Raw genomic sequence first — 22,298 nt, forward strand, 5'->3', positions numbered from 1 at the left:
AATTTATTTGGGCATTATTCAGGGCTGCGCTACGTTTTTGAAAGGGGGGGGGGGAGGCAAAATCGCCTGTCAGTCAAGAAGAAAGAACATCAAAAGACAAGAGAAACAACAACAACAAAAGTCTTCATACTTTTAAGGTCTGATTTTCCGTCGAAAGTCGGCTAGAAAAACAAACAAACAAAAACAAGAACAAAAAGTCGTCATATTTTTGCTGCAACTTCCCTCCCACTTTGCATGGAAAAGAGTGGGACATTTGATCCCTATAAAGTGTGTGTGTGTGGGGGGGGGCAAGCTACCCTAACCCCCCTAACCCCCTAACCCCCCCCCCCGGGCTGCGCCGGTCCGGTTATGGGCTTGTAATCGTGGTGATGGTGACTATCGCCAATCATCCCCCCCACTCCTCAGTACGGATTTACGCCGTTGGACATAACATGAAGTGACATCCGAGAAAACTAACGGGATTGAATTGAATTAAACTACATTAAATTTATATCTAAATCTAAATTAGGAATTATTATGTTGTTGATTCTAACTCCCACATGACCACACATGTCAATTCCCTCTCTGAGAGGCACCAGCCTCTTATTCAGCCAGGACTTGCTCCAGGCACTGCTTTGTGAAGCTGTTGACGATGTCAGATCCTATGACCTTATTGATGGAGTCCTCCACGACTGAACCACAGCACCTCCGCAAAAGTACGAGGCTCTTGATTGATTCAGTTCTCAGTGTATTCCTTGCTGTACATGTGAAATCAAGAAGCAGAATCACACATAGTGAAACACAAACAAACAAACAAACAAACAAACACAACTAACTGACATCATTCTGTAGAAATTTAAATAGCAATTATAATATATTTGACAGAGAGAAAAAGACAATAAAAAAGGACAGGACAAAACAACACTTCTTATCTTGAACTTGCAGTGTGTCATATTCACATGCTTGTCTCATTACATGTTAATGGCTGCTAATGAGGGCTTCTTCTACACATTAAAAATTCAGGAATTATTTCATCAAAATATGCATCTGGATTTTATTTACGTTTCCATTTCACTTTTTGCACCAACTATGCTCAACTGAACGCTTGACATAAAACTCATCCAAGATAAGCATAACATTCAAACATTCTGGAAATTTAATCTAACTTGTGTGGGGTACTGTAGCCTTTGACCTACAGAACAGCTATCCATGTTGTCATCAACAGGCAGCTTCTGCAGAGAATTTTGCAGCTGCTCTTGGATAATATTTGTTCCATAAGTGTGTAAGTTCTCAGAGCTCCTATGTTCCCCTTGCTCATACAGCAGTCTCTAGACTTTTGAATTTTAAACTTTTGTTCTCCTCCATCAAGTGGACAGCGACCTTGCCAAAGGGTACGGTGTTATGTTTAACCCTTTGAGGACGAGTCCCGAGTATACTTGGCCAAGTGTCTATGGGAAATGCATGTTGCAGCAAAATCAGCCCGTCCTCAACGGATTACTGACAACTTTATCATCACTTGCAAATCAATTGACTGTTTAGCAAGTTATGGCTTTGTAAATGGGCACAGAAAGGGTAAGGGAGAGTTGATTACCGGTATGTCATCCCTACCTTGGGCTGTAATGTTGGTCGTTTCCATGGAGATGTCTACCAGTAACCTGAGGAGTGGTTTCATGAGATCCACACAGTGACATGGGATGCTAGACAGAAAAGATGGAATTGACTCAACATTGTGATGCACGATACAGCTTGCACTCACTACAGATTCACAAAATTTTGCTCACTGAAATGTCAAATTACATTGCTAAATAGACTCAACATGGGAGAAAGTAAGCTGAAGTGCATTTAGAAGATAAAATATTTTTTTTTTTACTTTTATTTTTTTTTGTTGGCTGCTGGCAGGGTAACAAAAAGAAAAGAGTTCAGTTTGGGCACTACTTTGTGGTTTATCAAACCCTTGAAAGAACAAGTGGACATTTTACAAATATGACTATCAAGATATTCTTGGAAGTAGGCCTGAAATGAATGCAACAGAGAATGCCTAAGTTTAGTAGGAAATGACCTGTTAAAATTTCATTTGCAACTTGTCGTATCGAGACCATAAGCTTTTAAATGTCTGAATTCGGCAACAGAGAAAAAACAACAACAACAAAACAAATGAGACTAGAAAACTTAACAGAGAATGAAATACTTGTCTTAATCTGTTTCTTTGCATTTTAGTTAATTTTAACTTTACCCTTTAATAGTTTCAGTACCGGTACTCTTGTTACAGTTTTTGCTTTGTTGATTATATTTTGGTTTAGTTTCCCATATGGGATGTAGCCAACTGTTTTCTTACCAGAATTTCAGGAGTACAACCTATTGCTTTCATGACTGAAATTCACCTCATATCAGAATCATATTCTCAATATTGATAGGACATTATATCAGCTTCTGGTCTCGTTGTACAGTGGACTTCATTATAACAAAGTTCACAGGACTGGCAGTTTTTTTTTTGTTACATCAAAATTCTGTTATAACCGAACAAATAAACAATAAAAAACACAGAGCTGATAATGTTGCAGTGTGAATCTTTATTTCATTGTAACTGGAATTTTGTTATAACCGTGTTCCGTTATGATGGGAGTGCACTGTACGACAGTGCAAATAACTTCTCATGGTACACAAATATTTACCGTGGCCACGTCTGCACAATGACAGTTTGTAAGACTCCCAGGGATAGGATCCTGCCTGTCTCTGCTGTCCCATCACTGGCCTCCAGGTAGCTTGCAAGTACTCGAATCAGCCTCTGGAGAGAGAGGAGAGATTTGAAGCTGTAGAGTTTTGGTTTTAAAAAGAGGTAAAACAGAATAACAGTGCCACACTTGGCACACTGGACTTCTGTCACTGTTTGAAGTAAAAATGGTTAATAGAGGAACTACTGTAAAACATGATATATTCGCGGCACCAAATTTTCGCGAATTGGAGCCGACGGCTTTTTTCGTGGCATGAAATTTTCGCGAATTGCCACTGGCGTTCAATGCACATAGTGTAGACAAGAAATTTCGCGTGCATTTTAATTTCGCGAATCTTGGCGCTCGCGAAATTCACGAAATTAAAATGCACGCAAACATTCCTTGTTTTACAGTACCAGGTAGCATGTTTGACCCCCTACCCCCCCCCCGCCAAAAAAAAACAAAAAACACACAACTAAACTAAACAATTAAAGAAGGACAAACGAGGACAATATCATCCTTGCAAAAGAGAAACTGCACATACAACAGAAATAATTGACATGATAATTACAATTTCCGGGAAACAATGCTCTGCTTGGCTCTTGGGAATAGGAAAAATTTCAGTATTTCTTTGTTTGTTTGTATACAAAGATTAATGTGCTTATTGGTTTCTGAATAGAAAGATGGAAATCATAAGTGAAGTAGAACAAACAGATATGTCTGATCTCTAAGATTTGCATATAAAGGTTCCTGGAACTTATCAGAGGTCTTTCCTCATACATTGTGTGAAATAAAATAAATATGCACTGTATTATGTTATTGAAAATAATAAAAACAACAAATATTACCATCACTTTAATGATCTGTATTGTTTGCATACCTAACCCTGCTACAATGAAATGTAGAGTTCAAAGCTTTCCAGCCCACATAAAATGCCCATTTGTAAACTGTCTTTCTCCAATGTTAATCTATCTACCCACCACGCCTACTACCACCCCATTGTTATCCCACATGTTTTCTGATATACCTTCATATGCCAGAGCACAGTGATGCCCATAGCTTCGATGAAAGGACCGAGGTGTCTGGCACAAGCCTGGCGAACAGGTATCCGCTGCTCCCCTTCCATGTTAGTGAGCACCACTTGTAGCACCTTGTCATATCTACTGGGCTTTAAAAAGGAGAAATGAAAAAGAAGTTAAGATGGAGAAATGGAACACAACTAGATTACATACAATGCCATGGCTTTAAACTAATTAATCCATCACCTCCTGGAATTTGGCTGTTCAAGTGTAAGGTCTATGGACATGTCAGAATCTCATAATAAAAGGGTTAAAGAGATTTGCAACACTTGAAATGTGATGATCTAGTGGGCTTTCTTCTAGCATGTTAATCCATGGGCTTTTCATGGTTTGATCAAAGGAAAATTAATTCACATTCAAACAAACAGACACAGATGGCATACAGAAAATATCTAACTATCCCAATACCCACTGGCCTTTTGCTCAAATGGCAGAAATGCTTAGATGAATGTCAGTTATTGTCTTTATCTGATAGAGGCAGTGCAGAAATTTCGGTATCCTATACACAAGGCAAACTACATACAGCCACAAGAAAAGTAGAACATAATTAAATTTGGGTATTCTTTCATACGTACACAACATTCATGACTGTTATGGTGAATGCCAGTCCCCATGAAAAGGAAACATATAATTTCATTGAGACAACTTTACACACATAAAGATTGTTTTCCTCAGAACTAATTAAATCTACACAACATTCCAAGTACATACAAGGAAATGACAGAACTCATATCACTAATTGATGAAATGCTGCTATTATTTCTTTTCCAACCCACTATCTAAAACATTCCAAGTCATATATCATGCAAAGCAGCTTTCAAATTATCTTAATAAGACAAGACTATTGCTTCGATTATGCAGAAAGCTGATATGAATAGTCAAAAATGTTTGGATAATGGAAGTAAAAATTATAAGAGAGAAAGAGAACAAGGAAACAAAGTATCATCCTACCTGTCTTGGTCTGTCTGCCTTTTTTGGGTCTCTCTCAAGCACTCTTAGCACACGCAGCATGCAAGGGTAGAGGGTTTCTATCAGGTCTGGTTTGTAGTTGTACAGCAGGGGATGGAGCGCCTCGTACACAACTTCTGCTCGACCGTACCACCGCATTTCCGTGGGGTCCTGAAGGAAGGGGCACAGAATCAAAATTTGCAAGATTGGTGCACTTCACTTCTGCAAAATTAGATTTAGAAATAAAGCTTGGTGAGAACTTAATTCAATAGTCATGCATTTCAACTGTGTTTCCCTTGCATGAATTGAATTAAAAAAAAAAAAAAATCTGCATGCATCAGTTATAATAGACGAAATATGAAGGCACAGGCACCAGTAAGTGTCTTTTCCTGTGATGTCGTGCTATAAAACTGTAATCTTACAAACATTTGTTGAAGAAAAAAAAACGCTCTGTAACCTGCCAAAATATGGACTTTGAAGGGCAAGGCTGACCACTTGTGTCAAGCTAAAATTGAGCTTATACAAAAAAAAAATTTAAACTGGAGTTACAATCTTCAGGTGTATCAGCACTATATAAAATCCCCCCTCCCCCGATTTCATCATCTTACTTGTATCTGTCACCAAGGACTCTTTGATCTATGCATTCACATACAGTGCACTCCCGTTATAACGAAATGCTCGGGACCGGCAGTTTTCTTTCGTTATAACGAAATTTCGTTATAACCGAACAAATACAATATATAACAAAAACAAGGAAACCATGTATATATATATTATGTTTGTTGAATACTCATCATACACTGGAAAGCTATGTGAAATGTGATGGGATAACTGTATTACATTAATAAACGCAAGTTCCCCTCAGAAACTGTGCGTGACACAAGGAGCAAACACACAGTGGTGTGAAGCGTTCACCCATGCAGAGACGCTATAAATGCTTGCTCCGCTACGTATTTTCGAAGGCAATTCGCATTTCGTTATAACGGAGGACATTTCTTTTGTTTTTCTTTGTCTGTGGCGCTCGGAAAAGACTTCGTTATAACGGAAATTTCGCTATAACCGTGTTCGTTATAAGCGAATTTTGTACCATAGACTTTAATGGTGATAATTTTGGGACCAGAAGATTTACTTCGTTATAACGAAATTTCGTTATAACCGTGTTCGTTGTAACGGGAGTGCACTGTACAACTAATCAGTGCTTTTATTTACATCTCATTCCTATGACCTGTCAATTCAGTGTCCTGCACACTCTGTATCACATGCCTCCTATCAAACCTGTGGAACTCTTTTGACTGAATTACGGTAAAGTGTGGATAGCTTGAGATGCAATTGTATGATTTAATGCCAGGACACTGCACTGTGAAATATCATGCTGAAAGCACATGAGGGATATCAATACATTTGCATTTTATAAGTTTTTTACCATGGGCCATTTATCATGGGCCATTGCACGCATATCCTGATATACACAGAGGATGATGTATTTGTGTTTGGTCATGAGCAAGAACATGCCTAAATGCTGCAAATTGCCTACTGTGGTACTGCTTACCACATTCCTTTCTCATGGAAATACATGAACTGAAAAGTAACAAGCACACAGTGTAATGCATTTCAACATTATCATACTGGGATAAAATGATTGATTGTTTGTTGGTTAACCCTTTGCATGCCCAGTCAGCTTAACTACATGTAGCCTTTTCATCAATATTAATTGATTCATTCAAATTCATTCATTCAGTCTTCCTTCTTTAACGGTTGACAATGATGTGGTTATTACTCCATCTAAATCGTGTAGAAATCTTGGCGTATTATTTGATTCTACAATATCTATGTCTGTTCAGATCTCTGCAGTCTGTAAATCCGTGAGGTATCAGTTATGCAATTTGGGCATTATTCGCAAGTATTTAACTCGTTCAGCCAAAGAAAAAATAGTTCATGCTCTTATATCGTCCCGACTTGACTGGTAATGCACTCCTATTTCAGCTACCACAATCTCAACTTTCACGGTTACAAAAATTGCAAAATTCAGCAGCTCGTATTGTTACCCTTACCAGAAGAAATACTCACATTACCCCTGTTTTGTCCTCACTGCATTGGTTACCCGTTGAATCTCGCATTGTATTTAAATTATTACTGTTTGTTTTGCATTGCATACATGGATCTGCCCCAGAGTACAATGTTGATTTGCTGACATTTTATAATACTCCCAGATGTTTAAGGTCATCCAATTGTAGATTGCTTGTTGTTTCAAAAATGAAGAAATCATGGGGGGATCGGTCATTTGCACATGCTGGACCTTACCTGTGGAATCAGTTGCCTCAAGCTATTCGTTACATTTTGAATGCTGACTCCTTTAAAGTTGCCCTCAAGACTCATTTGTTCGTAACCGTTTTCCAGTAGAATTGTATGTTATGATTTTTTTTTTCCATCATCATTATTGTGGCATTCATTTTCATGTGCATGTTTGTGTAATACTCACTTTTTCTACTGCGCCTTGAGCACATTAGTTATGTGGAATTGGCGCATGATAAGTACCCTGTATTATTATCATTATTATCATTATTATTATAAATATGACCTTGTTGTAGTGTTAGCAAGCCCACTCAGGCATAGCAAATGTGCATCAGTCCAACAGGAAGGTCATAAAGACACAATAAGGATTAGGGGGATTAGGTAATCTCTTACAATGACAACTTTTAGTTTCCAGACATCAGTGCCAATTGGCTGAAATAAAAACAAAAACCCCATAGTATAGGTTAAGACTCACGGTGCGCAAGTATTTCCATGAAACATCCTAGGCATCTGTTTTAGTCACATTTGAGATGTGACAACTTTTGCAATCACTTACCACATTGTCTAGTATGTACTGCAAGCACTGGATTCCAACAATTTTGTTTTCCATCTGTATATAAAATGGGAATGAGTGCAAAAACAAATTTACAAGTAGAAATCATCACAGTCTGTCGAATATATGCACACTTCCTTTCTATGCTTGGGTAAAAAGAAACAAACTTTAACCATATCTTGAGACAACAACAGCAAATCAATGTTTGCCTGAAAACAAACATGGACTGCTGCTATTTCTGTGAAGAATTGCTCTTTTTCAGTATTCACAGTCTTCAGTCACACAATGGAAAAATGGTCATATCTTATGTATGTATCATCCGATTTACATACTAATGAGTTTGCAATGGCAGATTTACATTAAAAAATGTCAAATATGTTCGCTCCTGACTCCTTCAAGTAATTTGGTATAAAATGAAGACATAGGGCCACATAAAAACAAACAAACAAACAAACAAACAAACCAGCATTATCACTCAGAGACTGCCATAATCACTTCTTTCTGCTTTGAAAGTGCACTCACTCGAGAGCCTATTTCAGTGACAAAAGGACACATATCTCACCTTGTAGTCATCCACAAACAAGAGAGAAGGGGGCAGACATAGCTCAAGATGCTCACCAAGGTATGGGTGCTGCAGATGATAAGAAGAGAACATTGTATTTGAGCATATGGGATTTATATTCACAATAATGTACGGTACTTATTTTGATTCAAACAACAACAATATTGAAATGATACATATTTGCTGCTACATAACAACGGTGACAGCCATGCCTACATGCATTTATGACATAAAATGTTCAGCCATGATATGACATATAAAATTCACCAAGACATGTTTTACTTTTGCACCTGCATCATATTCCCGACAATGTCTGCTCAATGACAAACTTGGAAGACCCTTACTTCGTCACTAAATGCACTTGTGAAAAGTTCAATAAATTTTTCAAAGGGTGCTCTTTATTCCTGAATGAAACCTTCATGTTAATTGAACCCAACATCTACTTTAACATGGGTAATAAAGGAAAATCCACTCAAACAATGTACAGCAGCTGAAATGTTGTCACTAGGCTTTACGATCAACCATTCGTGTGCCCATGCACATGGCATAGCTGTATCTTGTCAAGCTATTTGTACCAGAAGTCTGTTGCATTTTGCATCAAACAAACGGCCATAATGTGAGCTATACATGCTATTCTGGTTTGACAATACATTGGTCACACATGAATGCTACTGTGATGCAATAAGAGGTATCTGGAGTGAGTAATCTATGTTTGTGGTAGTTACATTCCAGGAATCTGTGCCTATCAGAGAAGTAAGTAAGCCAGCAGATGTGGTACCGTAAAAGTGCAAATTTTCATGCATTTTGCATGACATGGAAACTACCATTAAAATCAAAATGTGGTTTTTGTTTGTTTGTTATACACAATACTACATGTATTTCATATTTTGATTTTGCAGAATTAAAATCAAGCAAATTCATCTAACCAGGCCCACTATGAAAAACTGCTGGTGTGAAAATTTCCACTATTACAGTAATGAGCAAAAATAAGGGTAGTAAGGGATATAGGAAAACATGACATTCATATTAACTGAAATTTACACAGTTACACAAACCAAATGACGTGAAGAACAAAAATTCCTTTGGGGTCAGACATAATGAATCAATTATGTTCAACTGCAGTAATGTTTGAAATAAGGGTCACTTTCTGCTGATTTGACAAAAAGCGATCATCAGTCACCATCATAGCTAGTCCTACTAATCATTTTGCAGAGAGCATACTTTGATATGTGCTAGAAGCCAGACGAAGGCCTGCTGGGCGCCAATGTTCTTCTTCCACTCGCCGCGTGTGAGTCGCTTCTTCAGCTCCCCCAGTGCAAGCCCAAAGGCACCCTTGGGGATCAGGTGATGCCCCCTACTAGGCTCCTCTTCTCCATGCTGCTGGCTCGAGCCCTGAAGGAAGCCAGGCAATGAGTGGTAGCCACAGGTCTGGGTGAGTTGTGACAACAGTGCTGACAAATGGCAAAGGAAAAGTTGTGTGAAAAAATGAATATGAGAAAGAAAGACTTGGCTTTATTTCAAGGCAAGGTCCTCTACATTTGTCTCAACAAGACACTGAAAACACCTAATTTGACATTACCAAGGGTACTTCAAGGATACTGTAATACACTACAGCAACGAAAGCCTGCTCATATGGTCGTAACACAATAAAAAGGACACACATTATTTCTCTATCTCTATGATATCTGTTGACTTTATTCTTATTCTAAATCAATTCAAAACAGGTGAAAGAAACTAAGGGAGCAATTAAAAGAAAAAGAAGAAAAATATGCAATATCCCACTGAATTACCATGATGCCACACATATTTACTTAACAATTCATTCACTGAGGATGGTTGTGCCAATCTGCAGAAGGAGCATCCTCTTTCACACATTCACAGTTACAGACCGGACACATGATCAGATGCTTTGCTCATATTCAAACAGTCATAACTTTGTCCACCCTTGCCTATTTTCTGCTTAAATTGAAGCAACATAGAGAAAACAAAAACAAACAAATGACTTATTTTCGTACCATTTGACTTCTCCTAACCTTTAACTTGCTCTCTGGAGGAAAAAAAAACAAAAACAAACAAAAGCGAAATAATTAATAACCAGTGGGAGGAAATCACTTACATTTAGATGCTTGTTGACTACCATGGGTAGTCCATGGATGCTTGTTGTAGTGGTAAGCACACAGCACAACACAGGGTCCAGTCACCGCCTTGACTACATGCCTCAGTATTTTGTTGGTTCCGGTGCTGGTGCCTCCATCCTCCGCAGCTTCCTCTTCCCTGCTGGAGCCCTCTTGCAGTCTCTCGAGAACTTCTTGAGGGAACATCATCTCCATCTCCTCATTTTGTGCTCTGATCGAAAAGTGTCCCGCCCCTTCCGCTGTCCCACTGGGTCTGATTTGGCACTCGTCCATCTTGTTGCTAGGACCAGTACCCTCAGAGTCTGTTTGGGGGCCATTCTGCAAATTGTGAACTTTCTTTTTGTCATCTTCATGTGCTTGCAACCCGCATTCTGGTTGAACTGTATCTTCTCTCTCTTCATTTGAAGGCACCCTTTCCTCATGCTCCTTAGAGACGAGTTTTCTCAGAATGATGCTGATGATTGACAACGCTGCGTGTGCTTCCTTGGAATGATGTTGGAGCTTCTTCCCATAGGCATCACCTACTGCATGGCACAAATTTATTGTGAGATGTACAGCCACAATCACATCAATAACAGACATAATTTCTTTACAAAAGTACAACAACTCGGATAATTCATCAAACTGAATTAAACTTCATTTAAAATTGTATTTAAAAAGGGTTTTGAAAATGGCCTCTTAGATATGACTACGTGACATTACTGAAAAATAATTCCCTCATTCGCGGATACTACGTATCTAGATTAGATAGTATTAAAAAAAAAAGGAATCTTGAGGACTTGTGATAAAATATTTAATACCCTGGTATGCATTATCTGCAGTCACGGGAAAAAAAACCCAAACAACACACAAGAACAAACAAACAAAAAATCAAACAAACAAACAAGAGCAAGTCAACTGCCCTGCAGTCAACTGGGATGCCACTGCTTCTCACACAACCACCATTACGTGTCTTACATTGTACATGTATATGACCCTTCATTTACATTTGAATATAAAGCAATGTATTGTTCTTCCCCATCCATTCAACTTCATTCACCACTTGACATTTCTCACTGAAGTTATGGCTGGAAATAACAACTTTTGGCAAAAGTACAGTGACCTTTGCCCATTATCTTTGAAGCACTATTATTTAACACATTGAAGACTGGCCCCAAATATACTCTGACAGGTGTCCATGGGAAATGCGTATTAGAGCAAAATCAGCTCATCCTCAATGGGTTAATGTAAATTCTACCCTTCTTACCAAAGAATGTATTTCTTCTGGACACTCTTTGATGGAGTTAAGTTAAAAACTGACATTTTCAGCAAAAAGATAAGTAATCTTAAGGGATTTTACAAAAAATGAATCAGTGCAACTATACTTCCTAAAACGCATGTGGGCAAAGTTATAAGCCAAAAAATGTTATTACTTTAAATTACAATAATGACATCTGGGTGGGATGGATTGACCAAAAATAAAATAAAACAAACAAAAGAAAGGAATGATTTCGCTTTTATTATGATGATGACATCCGAGTGGGACACACAGACAAAATGGATGAACAAACAACCCGAAAACATATGCTCTCAGAACTCTAGGGGTAAATGCATGTAAAGAGTAGTAGCAACAGCTCTTATTTCTTTTTGTCTTTGTTGTTTTTGTTTTCATTTCATGTATCAAAAATTATATCCTAAAAGTCAAATCTGCAGATATGCACAGTTTAAGAAGAGTTCTACTAGAAAGCAGGCCCCAACTCTCAATCAGCTTGCCTACCATCAACTTCCTCTTCGCTCTTGGCCTTCAATGAAGCGTGGCAGTGGCAGAGAAGCAAGAGGATGGTCTCGGTACAAGCTTCTCTGACTCGATCAACACCATCTTCAAGGACATCTCCACTGGCCAACACGATGGGATGGAACCAGGCGGAGGGAGTCTGCATTACCATGTGCTCAAGGTGCTCTCTTTTCTCAACAAGCAAACCATTCTCAACCTGAAAAATACAAATTAAAAGAATAGCAAAGACACAAAAATTCATAATCTTCATTGACTGAGGACACACTAAACGTAAAGAACCATAACATACATGACCTACATGTACTAGTTTTTCGATGCACTTGAAGACTACAAGAGAATATGCGTATTTTAAGAACTGGTTTAGCAAAGGGAAATATGATTAGCTTAGCACACAAACAAATGTCTACAAAAATTCAAAAAGTATTACTGTATTTCAAAAGTGAAAACTTTTGTGGTGTTGAAATTTTCGCACAACCACATACTAGCTCGAAAACAAAAGCACGCAAATATCATTGCATGCCATATGTTCCAGTACTTACCGTCTTGATTCAGCGGAATTAAAAACATGCGAAACTCTTCTTAGCAGGCTAAGCGCGAAAAATTAGTCGCGCGAAAATATCCACTTTGGAGTTTTACAGTAATGTATGCAGGATAGTATTGTTAATTACCAATAACTCAATAGCCCGCAAGAAAAAAGAACATGCCCACTGGCACAATACCACACGCATGTACATGATGTCGATGATTGCCATCTCATCCAGCTACCAGTGGCAGTGATTGTTACAAAAGTGGTTAAATTTATATTTACATCTACCTATTCAGTTTAAAGACCAATAGGCAATGATTGTCCTCATATACCTCTGCAGATATGCTTCGTAGAATTTCTGAAGCTGCCATGTTTGCCTCGGTGTTTTGGCTACTTTCTTCCGTGGGTTTAGAAGTAAGTCTATGGCCGTCTTCCATCGTTGCCTAATGATGATACTGATGTCAACTGTAGTGATGCCCTGGCCTGATGGATCGTACTGACATCTACAGACAGTGCAGCAGCTACACAGCTATCCCAAGGAAGCGGCCGTCGCACGCCGCCGCCCCGGGTGCGCTCCGGGCAGTGCAGCGGTTAGGTGAACTATTCAACACGTTTAGCCGCTGTCTTCACGTACAGTCCCATACCTTGATTTTCTTGTGCTGTTTTCAAAGTAGTGTATGGTCGCGGCCAAATGAAACTTCAAACCATTAAGATACAAGACGATAAATGAAGTCAGCACACTGAAAGTTGTGGAGTAATAAGTACAGGGCAATGAAAACGTAGGAAAAACTGTCTTTGCGACTACTCGGACAGATAGCGTAACGTCACAAACTCAGCTCCGCTCAGTAGGTTAGAAGTACCAGTCGAACTACCCATGGGCCATCATAATGATGCCGTGCATTTCCTCGCGCACATTGCGTACCGATCGCACGTTTCAACGACAGTGGCAGTGCACTCGCAGCTCAATTCACATTGTGCTTTAATCAACAATTGCTAAAAGCAAAAATTTGACCGGTACAATAATAATGGACACTGTTGGCTCACTTCAAGAACAGGCACTGAAGCGGAAGGAACGTCTCAAAAATTTACGAAAGAAGCAAGTGCGGGTGAGTTTATTTCGCCTAACGTTATATATAAAATTTGAAACGCACTTGCTCAGTCCCGTACGTGAAATATTTTGTTTGTAGCATCTGGCGTTATTCCATTTTTCATCAACTTCATGATGTAAATTTGTAGGTACCCGACGGTATTTGGTAGGTATCTAACATTTAATATGATAGAAGTTAAGCTGCAGGAAGCAGCTCCTATTATGATTATTGTGAATTTGTACCATTGGCATTGACATTCATCGTGGCATTTGTGTGTACGTGTGTACAATTGCTTGGATTGCTACCAGTGTAAATTTAAATTTTGTATGATTGAGGGTATACGGCGGTACCACCTATCGTCACCCTAAGGCCAGTAAGGGATCTGTAGCTTGTTTATTCCAAAAGTATAAAACAAATTTGCCAAATTCTTATCTCAAATAGACCTATGCCATAAATAATGCAGTTTTGAATGTGGTGACCGTCTCGTTGATTTTGAATCTAGGTTTTAAAATAGCGCAATTTTAGTGCATGCGTTCCATTTTCTTCGCGCAGCTTAAAGGGTACCTCACGATCGGCACCCCCTCCCTCCATAATGTAATAAACGTGAATTTCACAGCGATGCATCGTTACTGAGCGGATGTGTGATTGAAACGTGTTTAGTTTGGTTTGTTAGTTCGTTTGTGAGTTTGATTTTTGTTTCTTCGTTTTTATTGTTTTTATACCAAATGGCACTTAACCCACGCGTACACTGTACCTTTTCGTTCTATACGCAAACAGCCATGATACGCAGGGTGCCGATGTCTAGGTATCCTGCTGATAGGTGGTACCGTAGCCTTACCATACCGGTAGTTTATTATTGACGTGTCTTGAAATGAGAAGGAGAGTAGATTTAAATAAATTCTAAAATACGTTCTACTTCTACCTCTACATCAAAGAATGGAAAGTTGAATAGAAAGGAATATTACTTGCCACAAGGACATCAAGTACATTTTTAACTTTTGTCTCAATCATTTCTTTTTTTCTTTTGTGAATCATACCAATGGCATTATGGCAATGTATGAAAGGAGGACGATGAGGATGATGCATCTCAAGCCAAGCGGAAGGCTGAAGTTCTTGATGAGTCCAATGGAGATGAAGTAAAGTGAGTATAGACCCTATATTCTTTACATGTACATGTGTATAATATCAGAATACTACCTGTATGAAACAACATACATTATATGCTGTTAAATCAGCTCTCACTGGCATCATGGTCATGTGAAAGATAGCATATTCCAGTGTTTAGCTCGTAAACAGCTAAAACATAAAGAAAATATGCAAGCAAAATCAGTTGACAGATCAGGGTAGAAAAAAAATGTAGAGCCTTGTGAGTGAAAAGCTGTGATAAGATGGTGTGGTACATGTATGTTTGTAAGTGGAGGTATGGTTGTGTATTTCAGTACTTGTTTGAAGGATTATCATTTGAAAATAATAATAATATGATGAAAGTAGAGTTAGTCCTCAAGTATTTTTCATCAGAGTTTTTACAGTATTTTATTTGTATTTTTTCCTTGCTGCAAAAATATGTCTTTCTGTGAGTGAGTATAATGGTGTTTTTCATATATACCCCTTTTATCCTTCCAGAAAACCAGTCTTCAAGAATTACAAGCCTGAAGATGACACCTTGCAGGAGCATGTACTCCCCAAACAAGATGTTCCCAAAGGTACCTTGGTATCAGTCATTAATCCATATCTGCCAGTAGCGTAAAATGCAGTTTTAAAAAAAGCTATTGATGCTGGAGGCTATTTCATGCATATTCACTTGACTGTGCTCTCTCAACTTCAAACTGATATCACTTACACTTACTGTAAAAGTGGATATTTTCGCGCGATTAATTTTTCGCGCTTGGCGGGCTGAGAAGAGTTTCACGTGTTTTTAATTTCGCGGAATCAAGACATCAACAACTGGAAAATAATGGCAAGCAAAAATATTCGCGTGCTTTTATTTTCGCGCTAGTTTCAGGTTGCACGAAATGTGCGAAAATTTCAACACCGCGAAAATTTCCACTTTTACAGTACTAGTATGAGAAGAAAACTATGGAAAACTATTTATATGAATTGAAAGAAAAATGAATGGTCTTCATATGATGATGTAATGCAGAGTGCTCTGATGAATTATGTGATGTTACATGATATAAACACTAGTATATGAGATACAGATTTACAAATAATCATATTGCTTTTTCAAGAGAAGCCACCTATTAAAAAATAGAAGTAGTCTTTGTATTGAAAGGCAGTCAGCCTCATCATTTTTAAAATCTTCATGATGTAAAGCTTTCCAGCGCTATGTAACTTATAAGGTACTAGGTGTTACAAAAAACAGTTCTCACTTTTGATCCTTAATATTTCAAAAACTATACATCAGATAACACTGTCATTGATATGAGTAATAGCTGAACTGTGTACAATTTAGTAGGAGGTGATTTGAATATGAGAGCATGAATCAGTTTTGTTAAATCCATGATTGATTTTAAAGACAAATTCCAGATTTTGGTCAAATTTGAACCCTCTGTACAAAATTGAAATTTACACAAGAACCAATGATGTGCATGTGAGTGTGTGATTACAATGACCCTGAACAATAGACATGAATGCCACGAATACCACCTTTTCAGAGCTATGCTGTCTAAGCTTCTGGACTCTTGCTCCAAGGAACATGAATGCTTTATGAAATAATTCATGATGGATTGCCCTGGGCACTGCTAGTCTGAATTCATGGTAAAGGGTAAAATGCATGCACATGAAAAAACATGAGCACATGTTTTCATGTGCTTGCATACACTACATTTTAGGATGAATAAAGACTAGCTGTGATTATGGATTTCTCATGAATATGTAATAGAGCATTCCAATCCTGGTCATTGTTCAGGACCATTGTCAGGGTGTTAACCACACACTCCCATACACACCAATTAACCACTGTGCAGAATTACAATTTTGTACAGAGGGTTGAAGACAGAGCAAAACCTGACACCTAACTGAGAAATAAATCTTGAATTTAATGAAAGTGATTTGTGCTATAATTTTAGATTACCGCCAACAAAACTGTACACCATATATGATGCTTACAAATGTGAAGAAATATTGAATGGAAACTGAGAGAAAGCTGGGGACTAGCATTATCTAACTCTCAAACAATGGATAAGACTATTTAAAGTAAACTATACTCATGTAGCATATATGGCAATGTTTGATCTCACAAAGATGTAGACCTGTTTCACTAGTTGCAAACGTCTAAAGTGCATGCCAATGCAAATAGCAGTGGCAAGAAGCAAGGTGAAAGACAATAGGATGTTAGGGCAGAGTTCATTGGCTATAAATGATGTAAATGATGTCATCATCAAAATTATTTCTTCAGCAGATTAAATTGTAGATGGGCAGAAACGGGTTAATCCCCTGGTGCACTAAGATTGCAAGTAGCCTTTCTTTGCCATAGCAGGATCGTTCAGCAGAATAGACTGAATAATACTTGATATGACACTAGGACTGTAAGTACAGGTGTATACTGTAGGGGAGCGCTTCATTATTATGGCCACAGCTGTCCAAAAATGTCCACAAAATGAGTCATGTAGACCTGAAGTCCTGAGATGCACTGATTTTATTCCGGAGCTGCTTGCCCTCCGCAAAGTTTTACCACGACTTGGCTGTCTTACTATACCAAAATGCTGGTGGGGGAAGTAAGTTTGGTCATTTTGTCACATTTTTCATCTTTAGAGTGCCAGGACCAAAATAGCAGCCAGTTTTCACATTTTGATCCTTTTGGAAAAATGATGGGCGCATTTTCACCACACTTGGTAGGCATGATCACCAGTGTGATAAAATATACAAGTGGACATCATACCCTCCCTGAGGTCCCCCCAAAGCCCCCTCTCCCCCAAAGCCCGGGCCCCTCTCCCCAAGTTTGCTATGTTCTCCTTGGAAGGTGAACTTGTAATCCATGGGTGGGCACTAGACCCACTGGGTCTCATGGTCATCTCCTGTGTTGTTGTGCCCAATAACATTTCAATGAACTTTGCTTGAATCATGCTGAAGGAGAAATGGGTACCCCAGAGAACATCCATACCTCGGTGGAAAAGACTGAATACTCCCTAAAGCATGCCATTATAAAAAGACCCTCATGATATGGTACTGCAGTTTACACATATCTAAGAACATGAATGAAGTTTATGTTTTGGTGCATGTGTTGAACTTGGACAAAAAAAAGGAGCAAACACCTACCAGTATAATGAGAGTGACTGAAAATTTGAAATTGTTTGTTTGTTTGTTTTCTATCGCAACATCTAGTGGAAGAGCAAGTTCAGGACCAGTTGAAGGCTGCAGTTGCCAAACCAGTGGTTGAAGAAGTGGACATTTCTAACCTAGCTCCCAGGAAGCCTGACTGGTAACTAAATCACATCCTTGTCCCTCATTTATTTATTTATTTATATTTAGGTGAACACAAAACAACAACAGTATAAATGAATAGTGAATAAACCATGATCAGTTTCTAAAATGCTACGCTCTGTAAATTGACTTGACAGCAGGTATGGGTGATAATCCTTTTAAACATGCACATGGTATGTCATGTCTTAGATTTGATTAACAGCAGGATACACCATGTCCCAAAGTGTTTCAATAATTGTACTGGCAATCTTCAGATGTTTTTGTTTCATTTTCTAAAAGCTTATAATGTACAATGAAGAGGATCCTGTGATGCCCACTTACTGAAGGGCAATTTCTCTATAGACCTATCCATTTAAAACACTGTAGCTTATCCCTGTCCTGCAATTCTCTGAGAGCCTTCATTGCCCCCAAATGACATTCTTTTTGCCCGTCGACAGAGAACAAACAGGTTGGTAATCCACCTGTGCGAAAGCAGTCAAGGGGTACGTATTCCCTTTCCACGGTCAACTACATGTGCCGTGGAACGATCAAAATATCGATCGGGTGCGAGTTATGAATAGAGCGTGTGCTGATGGGCTCACAGACTCGTTTGTTATACGTAAAACGAGGCTCCTGAATGGAGTCAGCTCACCCTGAAATCTACTGAGCTCAGCCTTGATTGCTATGTACATCTTCATACAAGTTTTATAGCAAAACAAGGGCAAACTACAGCGGAAAAAAATGTAAATATAATACTGTGATCTATGCAGTTTTCCTACAGAAAGAAAACAATTGCTAATAGAAGAAACTCTAATCTTTCTATCAAAGTCATTTTTCTGGGCAGTATAACACAAATTAACCTGAGTGTATGGCATAAATGCAAGTACTCTTGTCTACATTTTGGGAATCTGGTATACCAGGCTCTCATAATAAGCTGCTGCCACAGGAACTTGGTATACCAGATTCCTGTAAGGAACAGATTTCGTTAGCAATAACCGTTGGGCTTCCAAAATTATGTCGGCCACAAATGGTAGGCTCCCAAAATATGAAGAAAAGATAGTTCAAAATATGAAGAAAAGATAGTTCAATGAGTTAACTGCATTGCTATGTCAGTGCAAAGTCAACTATTGTTAGGCATAATTGAAGTCCCCCCCCCCCCCCCCCAAACATGGTTGAAGTAGTCAAGTAGATCCATAGCTGTAAACAAAAAGGTGCACATACTAGTGAAATCCTCATGCTTATCACATTTTGGTTTTGGTAGGTAAAGTATTATAGTTGCTGTTTTATGATCATCTAAAGGCTCTAAAGTGATGCTGTATAAATAATCTGATTTGGGTATCTGATGCAGGGACTTGAAACGAGATGTTGCCAAGAAACTGGAGAAACTTGAGAGAAGAACACATCGAGCCATTGCGGAGTTGATACGTAAGTTGTTCCACAGCATGTTCTGTACATTTCTAGTGAGTTGGTGATTATGGTCAACATGTACAGTGAAGTATGCTGTAAGAGGTTGTAATCTAACTAGGATATGGTAAAGACTCTTTTACCCTGTGTAATCTAAGCAAATGGCTTCGTCTAGTTTTTATTTATGAGTGCAAAATTATGAATAAATTTTAGCAGTATGATTTACAACATGAGGTGAGTATTTTTAGTGAAAGCCTCGGGATTTCATTCAAATGAGTGTGGTATAACTTACCACGACCTCTTCCTCCGACCAAGATACTCCTGAGTTTTCTCAGGAGTATCTCGCTACCACGACCAGCCGGTCGGAGTAAATTGCCCGTGCGGACAAGCCCTCGGAGTATCTCTGAACTTATACCCTACGATCTAGGTAAAACTTCCCAGTTAAATCGAAATGTTGACATTTTGTGAGTACACGTGCGCGTGTAGTGCAATTCTAACCTAGTCGATCGCGACAAAGAAGCTATTGCTCAGAAATTTCCATCAACAAGAATGGAGATGACAAATGTCACTGGTAAAAACAATCGTATGGTTGACGTGCGCGGCGCTGCCACTTCCGGAAGTTACACTGACCCTCCACGGTGATCCCTGCGAAGGCCGTGGTAAATTGGTCGGAGTTTCTTCCCACGACCATCGTGTGGACACAGGGTTGTGGTAAGATAAGTACAAATTTTAATTTTAATTGCTGCGCCATAAAATTTTACTCCGACTAGAAATACGTCTGAACATGGCTAGAGAGTGTCAAAATTCCACCAATTTTTCTTTAGAGCAATTTCTGAATTAGTGGAAAGTCAACATCATGAAGATTCCTCCCTATACTGACATTCAGACTGCAGCCCCTAAACCTCGAGTCTAGTCACTAATGGTGTCAAACTCTTGAGATTTCACTTGTAGTGGAGGACCATATTCTGTGCATTCGTGGTTTATTGAAATTTAAGATTAATTAAAGTTTGCCATCATGAGAGACCTTATTATAAGAATAAGATAAAATTATTAATCATTTGAGGAAAGTAAACCTCAAAGTTTAGACCACTTTAGCAAAAAAATTGCTTGCATCTTCCTGTTTGATGCAATCATACCTGTAGGTTAATCCTTCACATACATTCAATGTCTATATAAGACAGCAAGTTGCACAATTTGTGCTTGGCTAGCTCATGTACAGTGCTAGAGTGCTTTTAAAGGGTACCACGGTACCAAAGGGCAGGGTGCTACATGTACATAAGCACTTGCCCAAGCACTTGCCCAATTGCTCGGGGCAAGTGGAAATCAAAGTCGGGCAAGTGTTTTTGAAAGATGATCCAAATGTTTGAAGCCTCCTTTTTTTTTTTCACTCATTCCCCCAACAAACCCACAAAGTCAGCCATACAGAAACCCAAAGATAATAGCTGTTTAGTGATGCAACACATATATATTTCACTTCAGCAACTTTCCAACACTTACTTGAAGAAGCCCCAATGCAATGCAATGGCAACTCCTGATCACACCAAGTTTGTTACTCCATTATGTTTAAGCATGTGAATCAATGTGTGCTGTTAATTCAAATGAGTATGTTTTATCAAGCCCTTGACTAACTTTCTATATTATTTCCTAATATTTTGGACTTTCTTAATGGACAAGTGAAATTAATCTTCGGGCAAGTATTTTGCAGCAAATTTGAAAATCTGCTTGCCCGACCAGGCAAGTGGTAAAATAAAGTTATGTAGCACCCTGAAAGGGTAAGGATTTGCTTTTGCTATGTGGCAGATACACCACTAACAAACATATATCACAGCTATCTGTTTCTCAAATCATTCCTAATGACTCCACAAAAGGACTATATTTGTTCAATCTTTTCCCGGGTTGATGCTGTGTAACAATATATCGCTTGATGCAATGGCCTCATGATCACATGAACCCAGATGCAACCACCTACAGTACTGTAAAAGTGGAAATTTTCGCGTTGTTGAAATTTTCGCGCATTTCGCGCAATCAGAAACTAGCGCGAAAATAAAAGCATGCGAATATTTTTTCTTGCCATATGTTCCTGTGCGTGATGTCTTGATTCCGCGGAATCAAAAACACGCGAAACTCTCCTTACCCGGCCAAGCGCGAAAATATCCACTTTTACAGTACTCTTGTGCAAGTGTGGATTGCTAGTCTATACTCCGTGTGTGTATGTGTGCGGCCAGCGCTTTACTATTATTAATACAAATACAAATTAGTCCAAATGATTTAGAAGCACCTGATATGCATCAAATGTTCATACTTCATTAAAACACACAAATAGATGGAAGTCGGTGACAGAATTTACATACTGAATGAATTCTGTGAACACCATTTATTGTTTCTTGGTTTTCTTCTCACGGAAATTGTAGCCATGCTATATTTCAGTGGCAGGTGTTTTGTAAAGCAAAGACAGAGAAATAAAAGTTTTCCTTGGCCCGGCAGTCCCCATTAAAGGACAAGTCCACCTTCATATACATTAAGATTGAGAGAATGCAGCAATATTAGTAGAACACATTAGTGAAAGTTTGAGGAAAATCGGACAATCCATTCAAAAGTTATGAATATTTTAAGTATCTGCGCAGTCACTGCTGGATGAGAAGACTACTACAGTGTATGATGTCACATGCGTACAACTATATAAGGAAAATAAAAAGAGAATTTCACAAAACTTTACTTTTTGAATAAAGTGCACATTTCTTCGACTTGCTACTGACGTATGTTAAGGGTTATATTATTCCCCCTGCCTTCTGAAAGAGAGAAGTCGAGTGTTCTTTTGTTATGCGAGAAAAATGGAAATATGTTGA

General features: G+C 38.6%; 2 protein-coding genes across 2 annotated transcripts; one reads left to right on the plus strand and one right to left on the minus strand.

The window, feature by feature from the left end:
- Positions 1-552: 552 nt before the first annotated feature.
- Positions 553-13,002, minus strand: LOC139726431 (TELO2-interacting protein 2-like). Its single transcript, XM_071637390.1, has 11 exons — positions 12,892-13,002; positions 12,016-12,229; positions 10,241-10,783; positions 9,346-9,575; positions 8,125-8,193; positions 7,566-7,619; positions 4,721-4,888; positions 3,718-3,858; positions 2,652-2,764; positions 1,588-1,676; positions 553-737 (listed from the first exon to the last, which is right to left on the minus strand). The coding sequence occupies exons 1-11, from the start codon at positions 12,994-12,996 to the stop codon at positions 583-585; spliced, it is 1,881 nt and encodes a 626-aa protein (XP_071493491.1). The 5' UTR covers positions 12,997-13,002; the 3' UTR covers positions 553-582.
- Positions 13,003-13,575: 573 nt separating this feature from the next.
- On the plus strand, positions 13,576-20,599 carry LOC139726430 (coiled-coil domain-containing protein 12-like). Its single transcript, XM_071637389.1, has 6 exons — positions 13,576-13,659; positions 14,712-14,788; positions 15,271-15,350; positions 17,971-18,067; positions 19,397-19,473; positions 20,595-20,599. Exons 1-6 carry the CDS (start codon positions 13,585-13,587, stop codon positions 20,597-20,599), a joined length of 411 nt encoding a protein of 136 aa, XP_071493490.1. The 5' UTR covers positions 13,576-13,584.
- The last annotated feature ends 1,699 nt before the right edge of the window (positions 20,600-22,298 follow it).

Source organism: Diadema antillarum, unplaced genomic scaffold (genome assembly GCF_040938485.1).
Source record: "Diadema antillarum isolate AM-2024a unplaced genomic scaffold, OU_Dant_1.0 seq00000083_RagTag, whole genome shotgun sequence".
NCBI lineage: Eukaryota > Metazoa > Echinodermata > Echinoidea > Diadematoida > Diadematidae > Diadema > Diadema antillarum.

What these genes read in the sequence shown, in the direction of transcription:
- LOC139726431 (XM_071637390.1), bottom strand. Translation starts at nt 12,996, where the DNA reads ATGGAAGACGGCCATAGACTTACTTCTAAACCCACGGAAGAAAGTAGC. An exon ending in TACGAAGCATATCTGCAGAG is followed by an intron (nt 12,230 to 12,891) that starts GTATATGAGGAC and finishes TGTATTTTTCAG; the next exon opens with GTTGAGAATGGTTTGCTTGT. An exon ending in CTGTGCTCTGGCATATGAAG is followed by an intron (nt 2,765 to 3,717) that starts GTATATCAGAAA and finishes CTCTCTCTCCAG; the next exon opens with AGGCTGATTCGAGTACTTGC.
- LOC139726430 (XM_071637389.1), top strand. Translation starts at nt 13,585, where the DNA reads ATGGACACTGTTGGCTCACTTCAAGAACAGGCACTGAAGCGGAAGGAA. An exon ending in CAAACAAGATGTTCCCAAAG is followed by an intron (nt 15,351 to 17,970) that starts GTACCTTGGTAT and finishes CGCAACATCTAG; the next exon opens with TGGAAGAGCAAGTTCAGGAC. An exon ending in GCTCCCAGGAAGCCTGACTG is followed by an intron (nt 18,068 to 19,396) that starts GTAACTAAATCA and finishes TATCTGATGCAG; the next exon opens with GGACTTGAAACGAGATGTTG.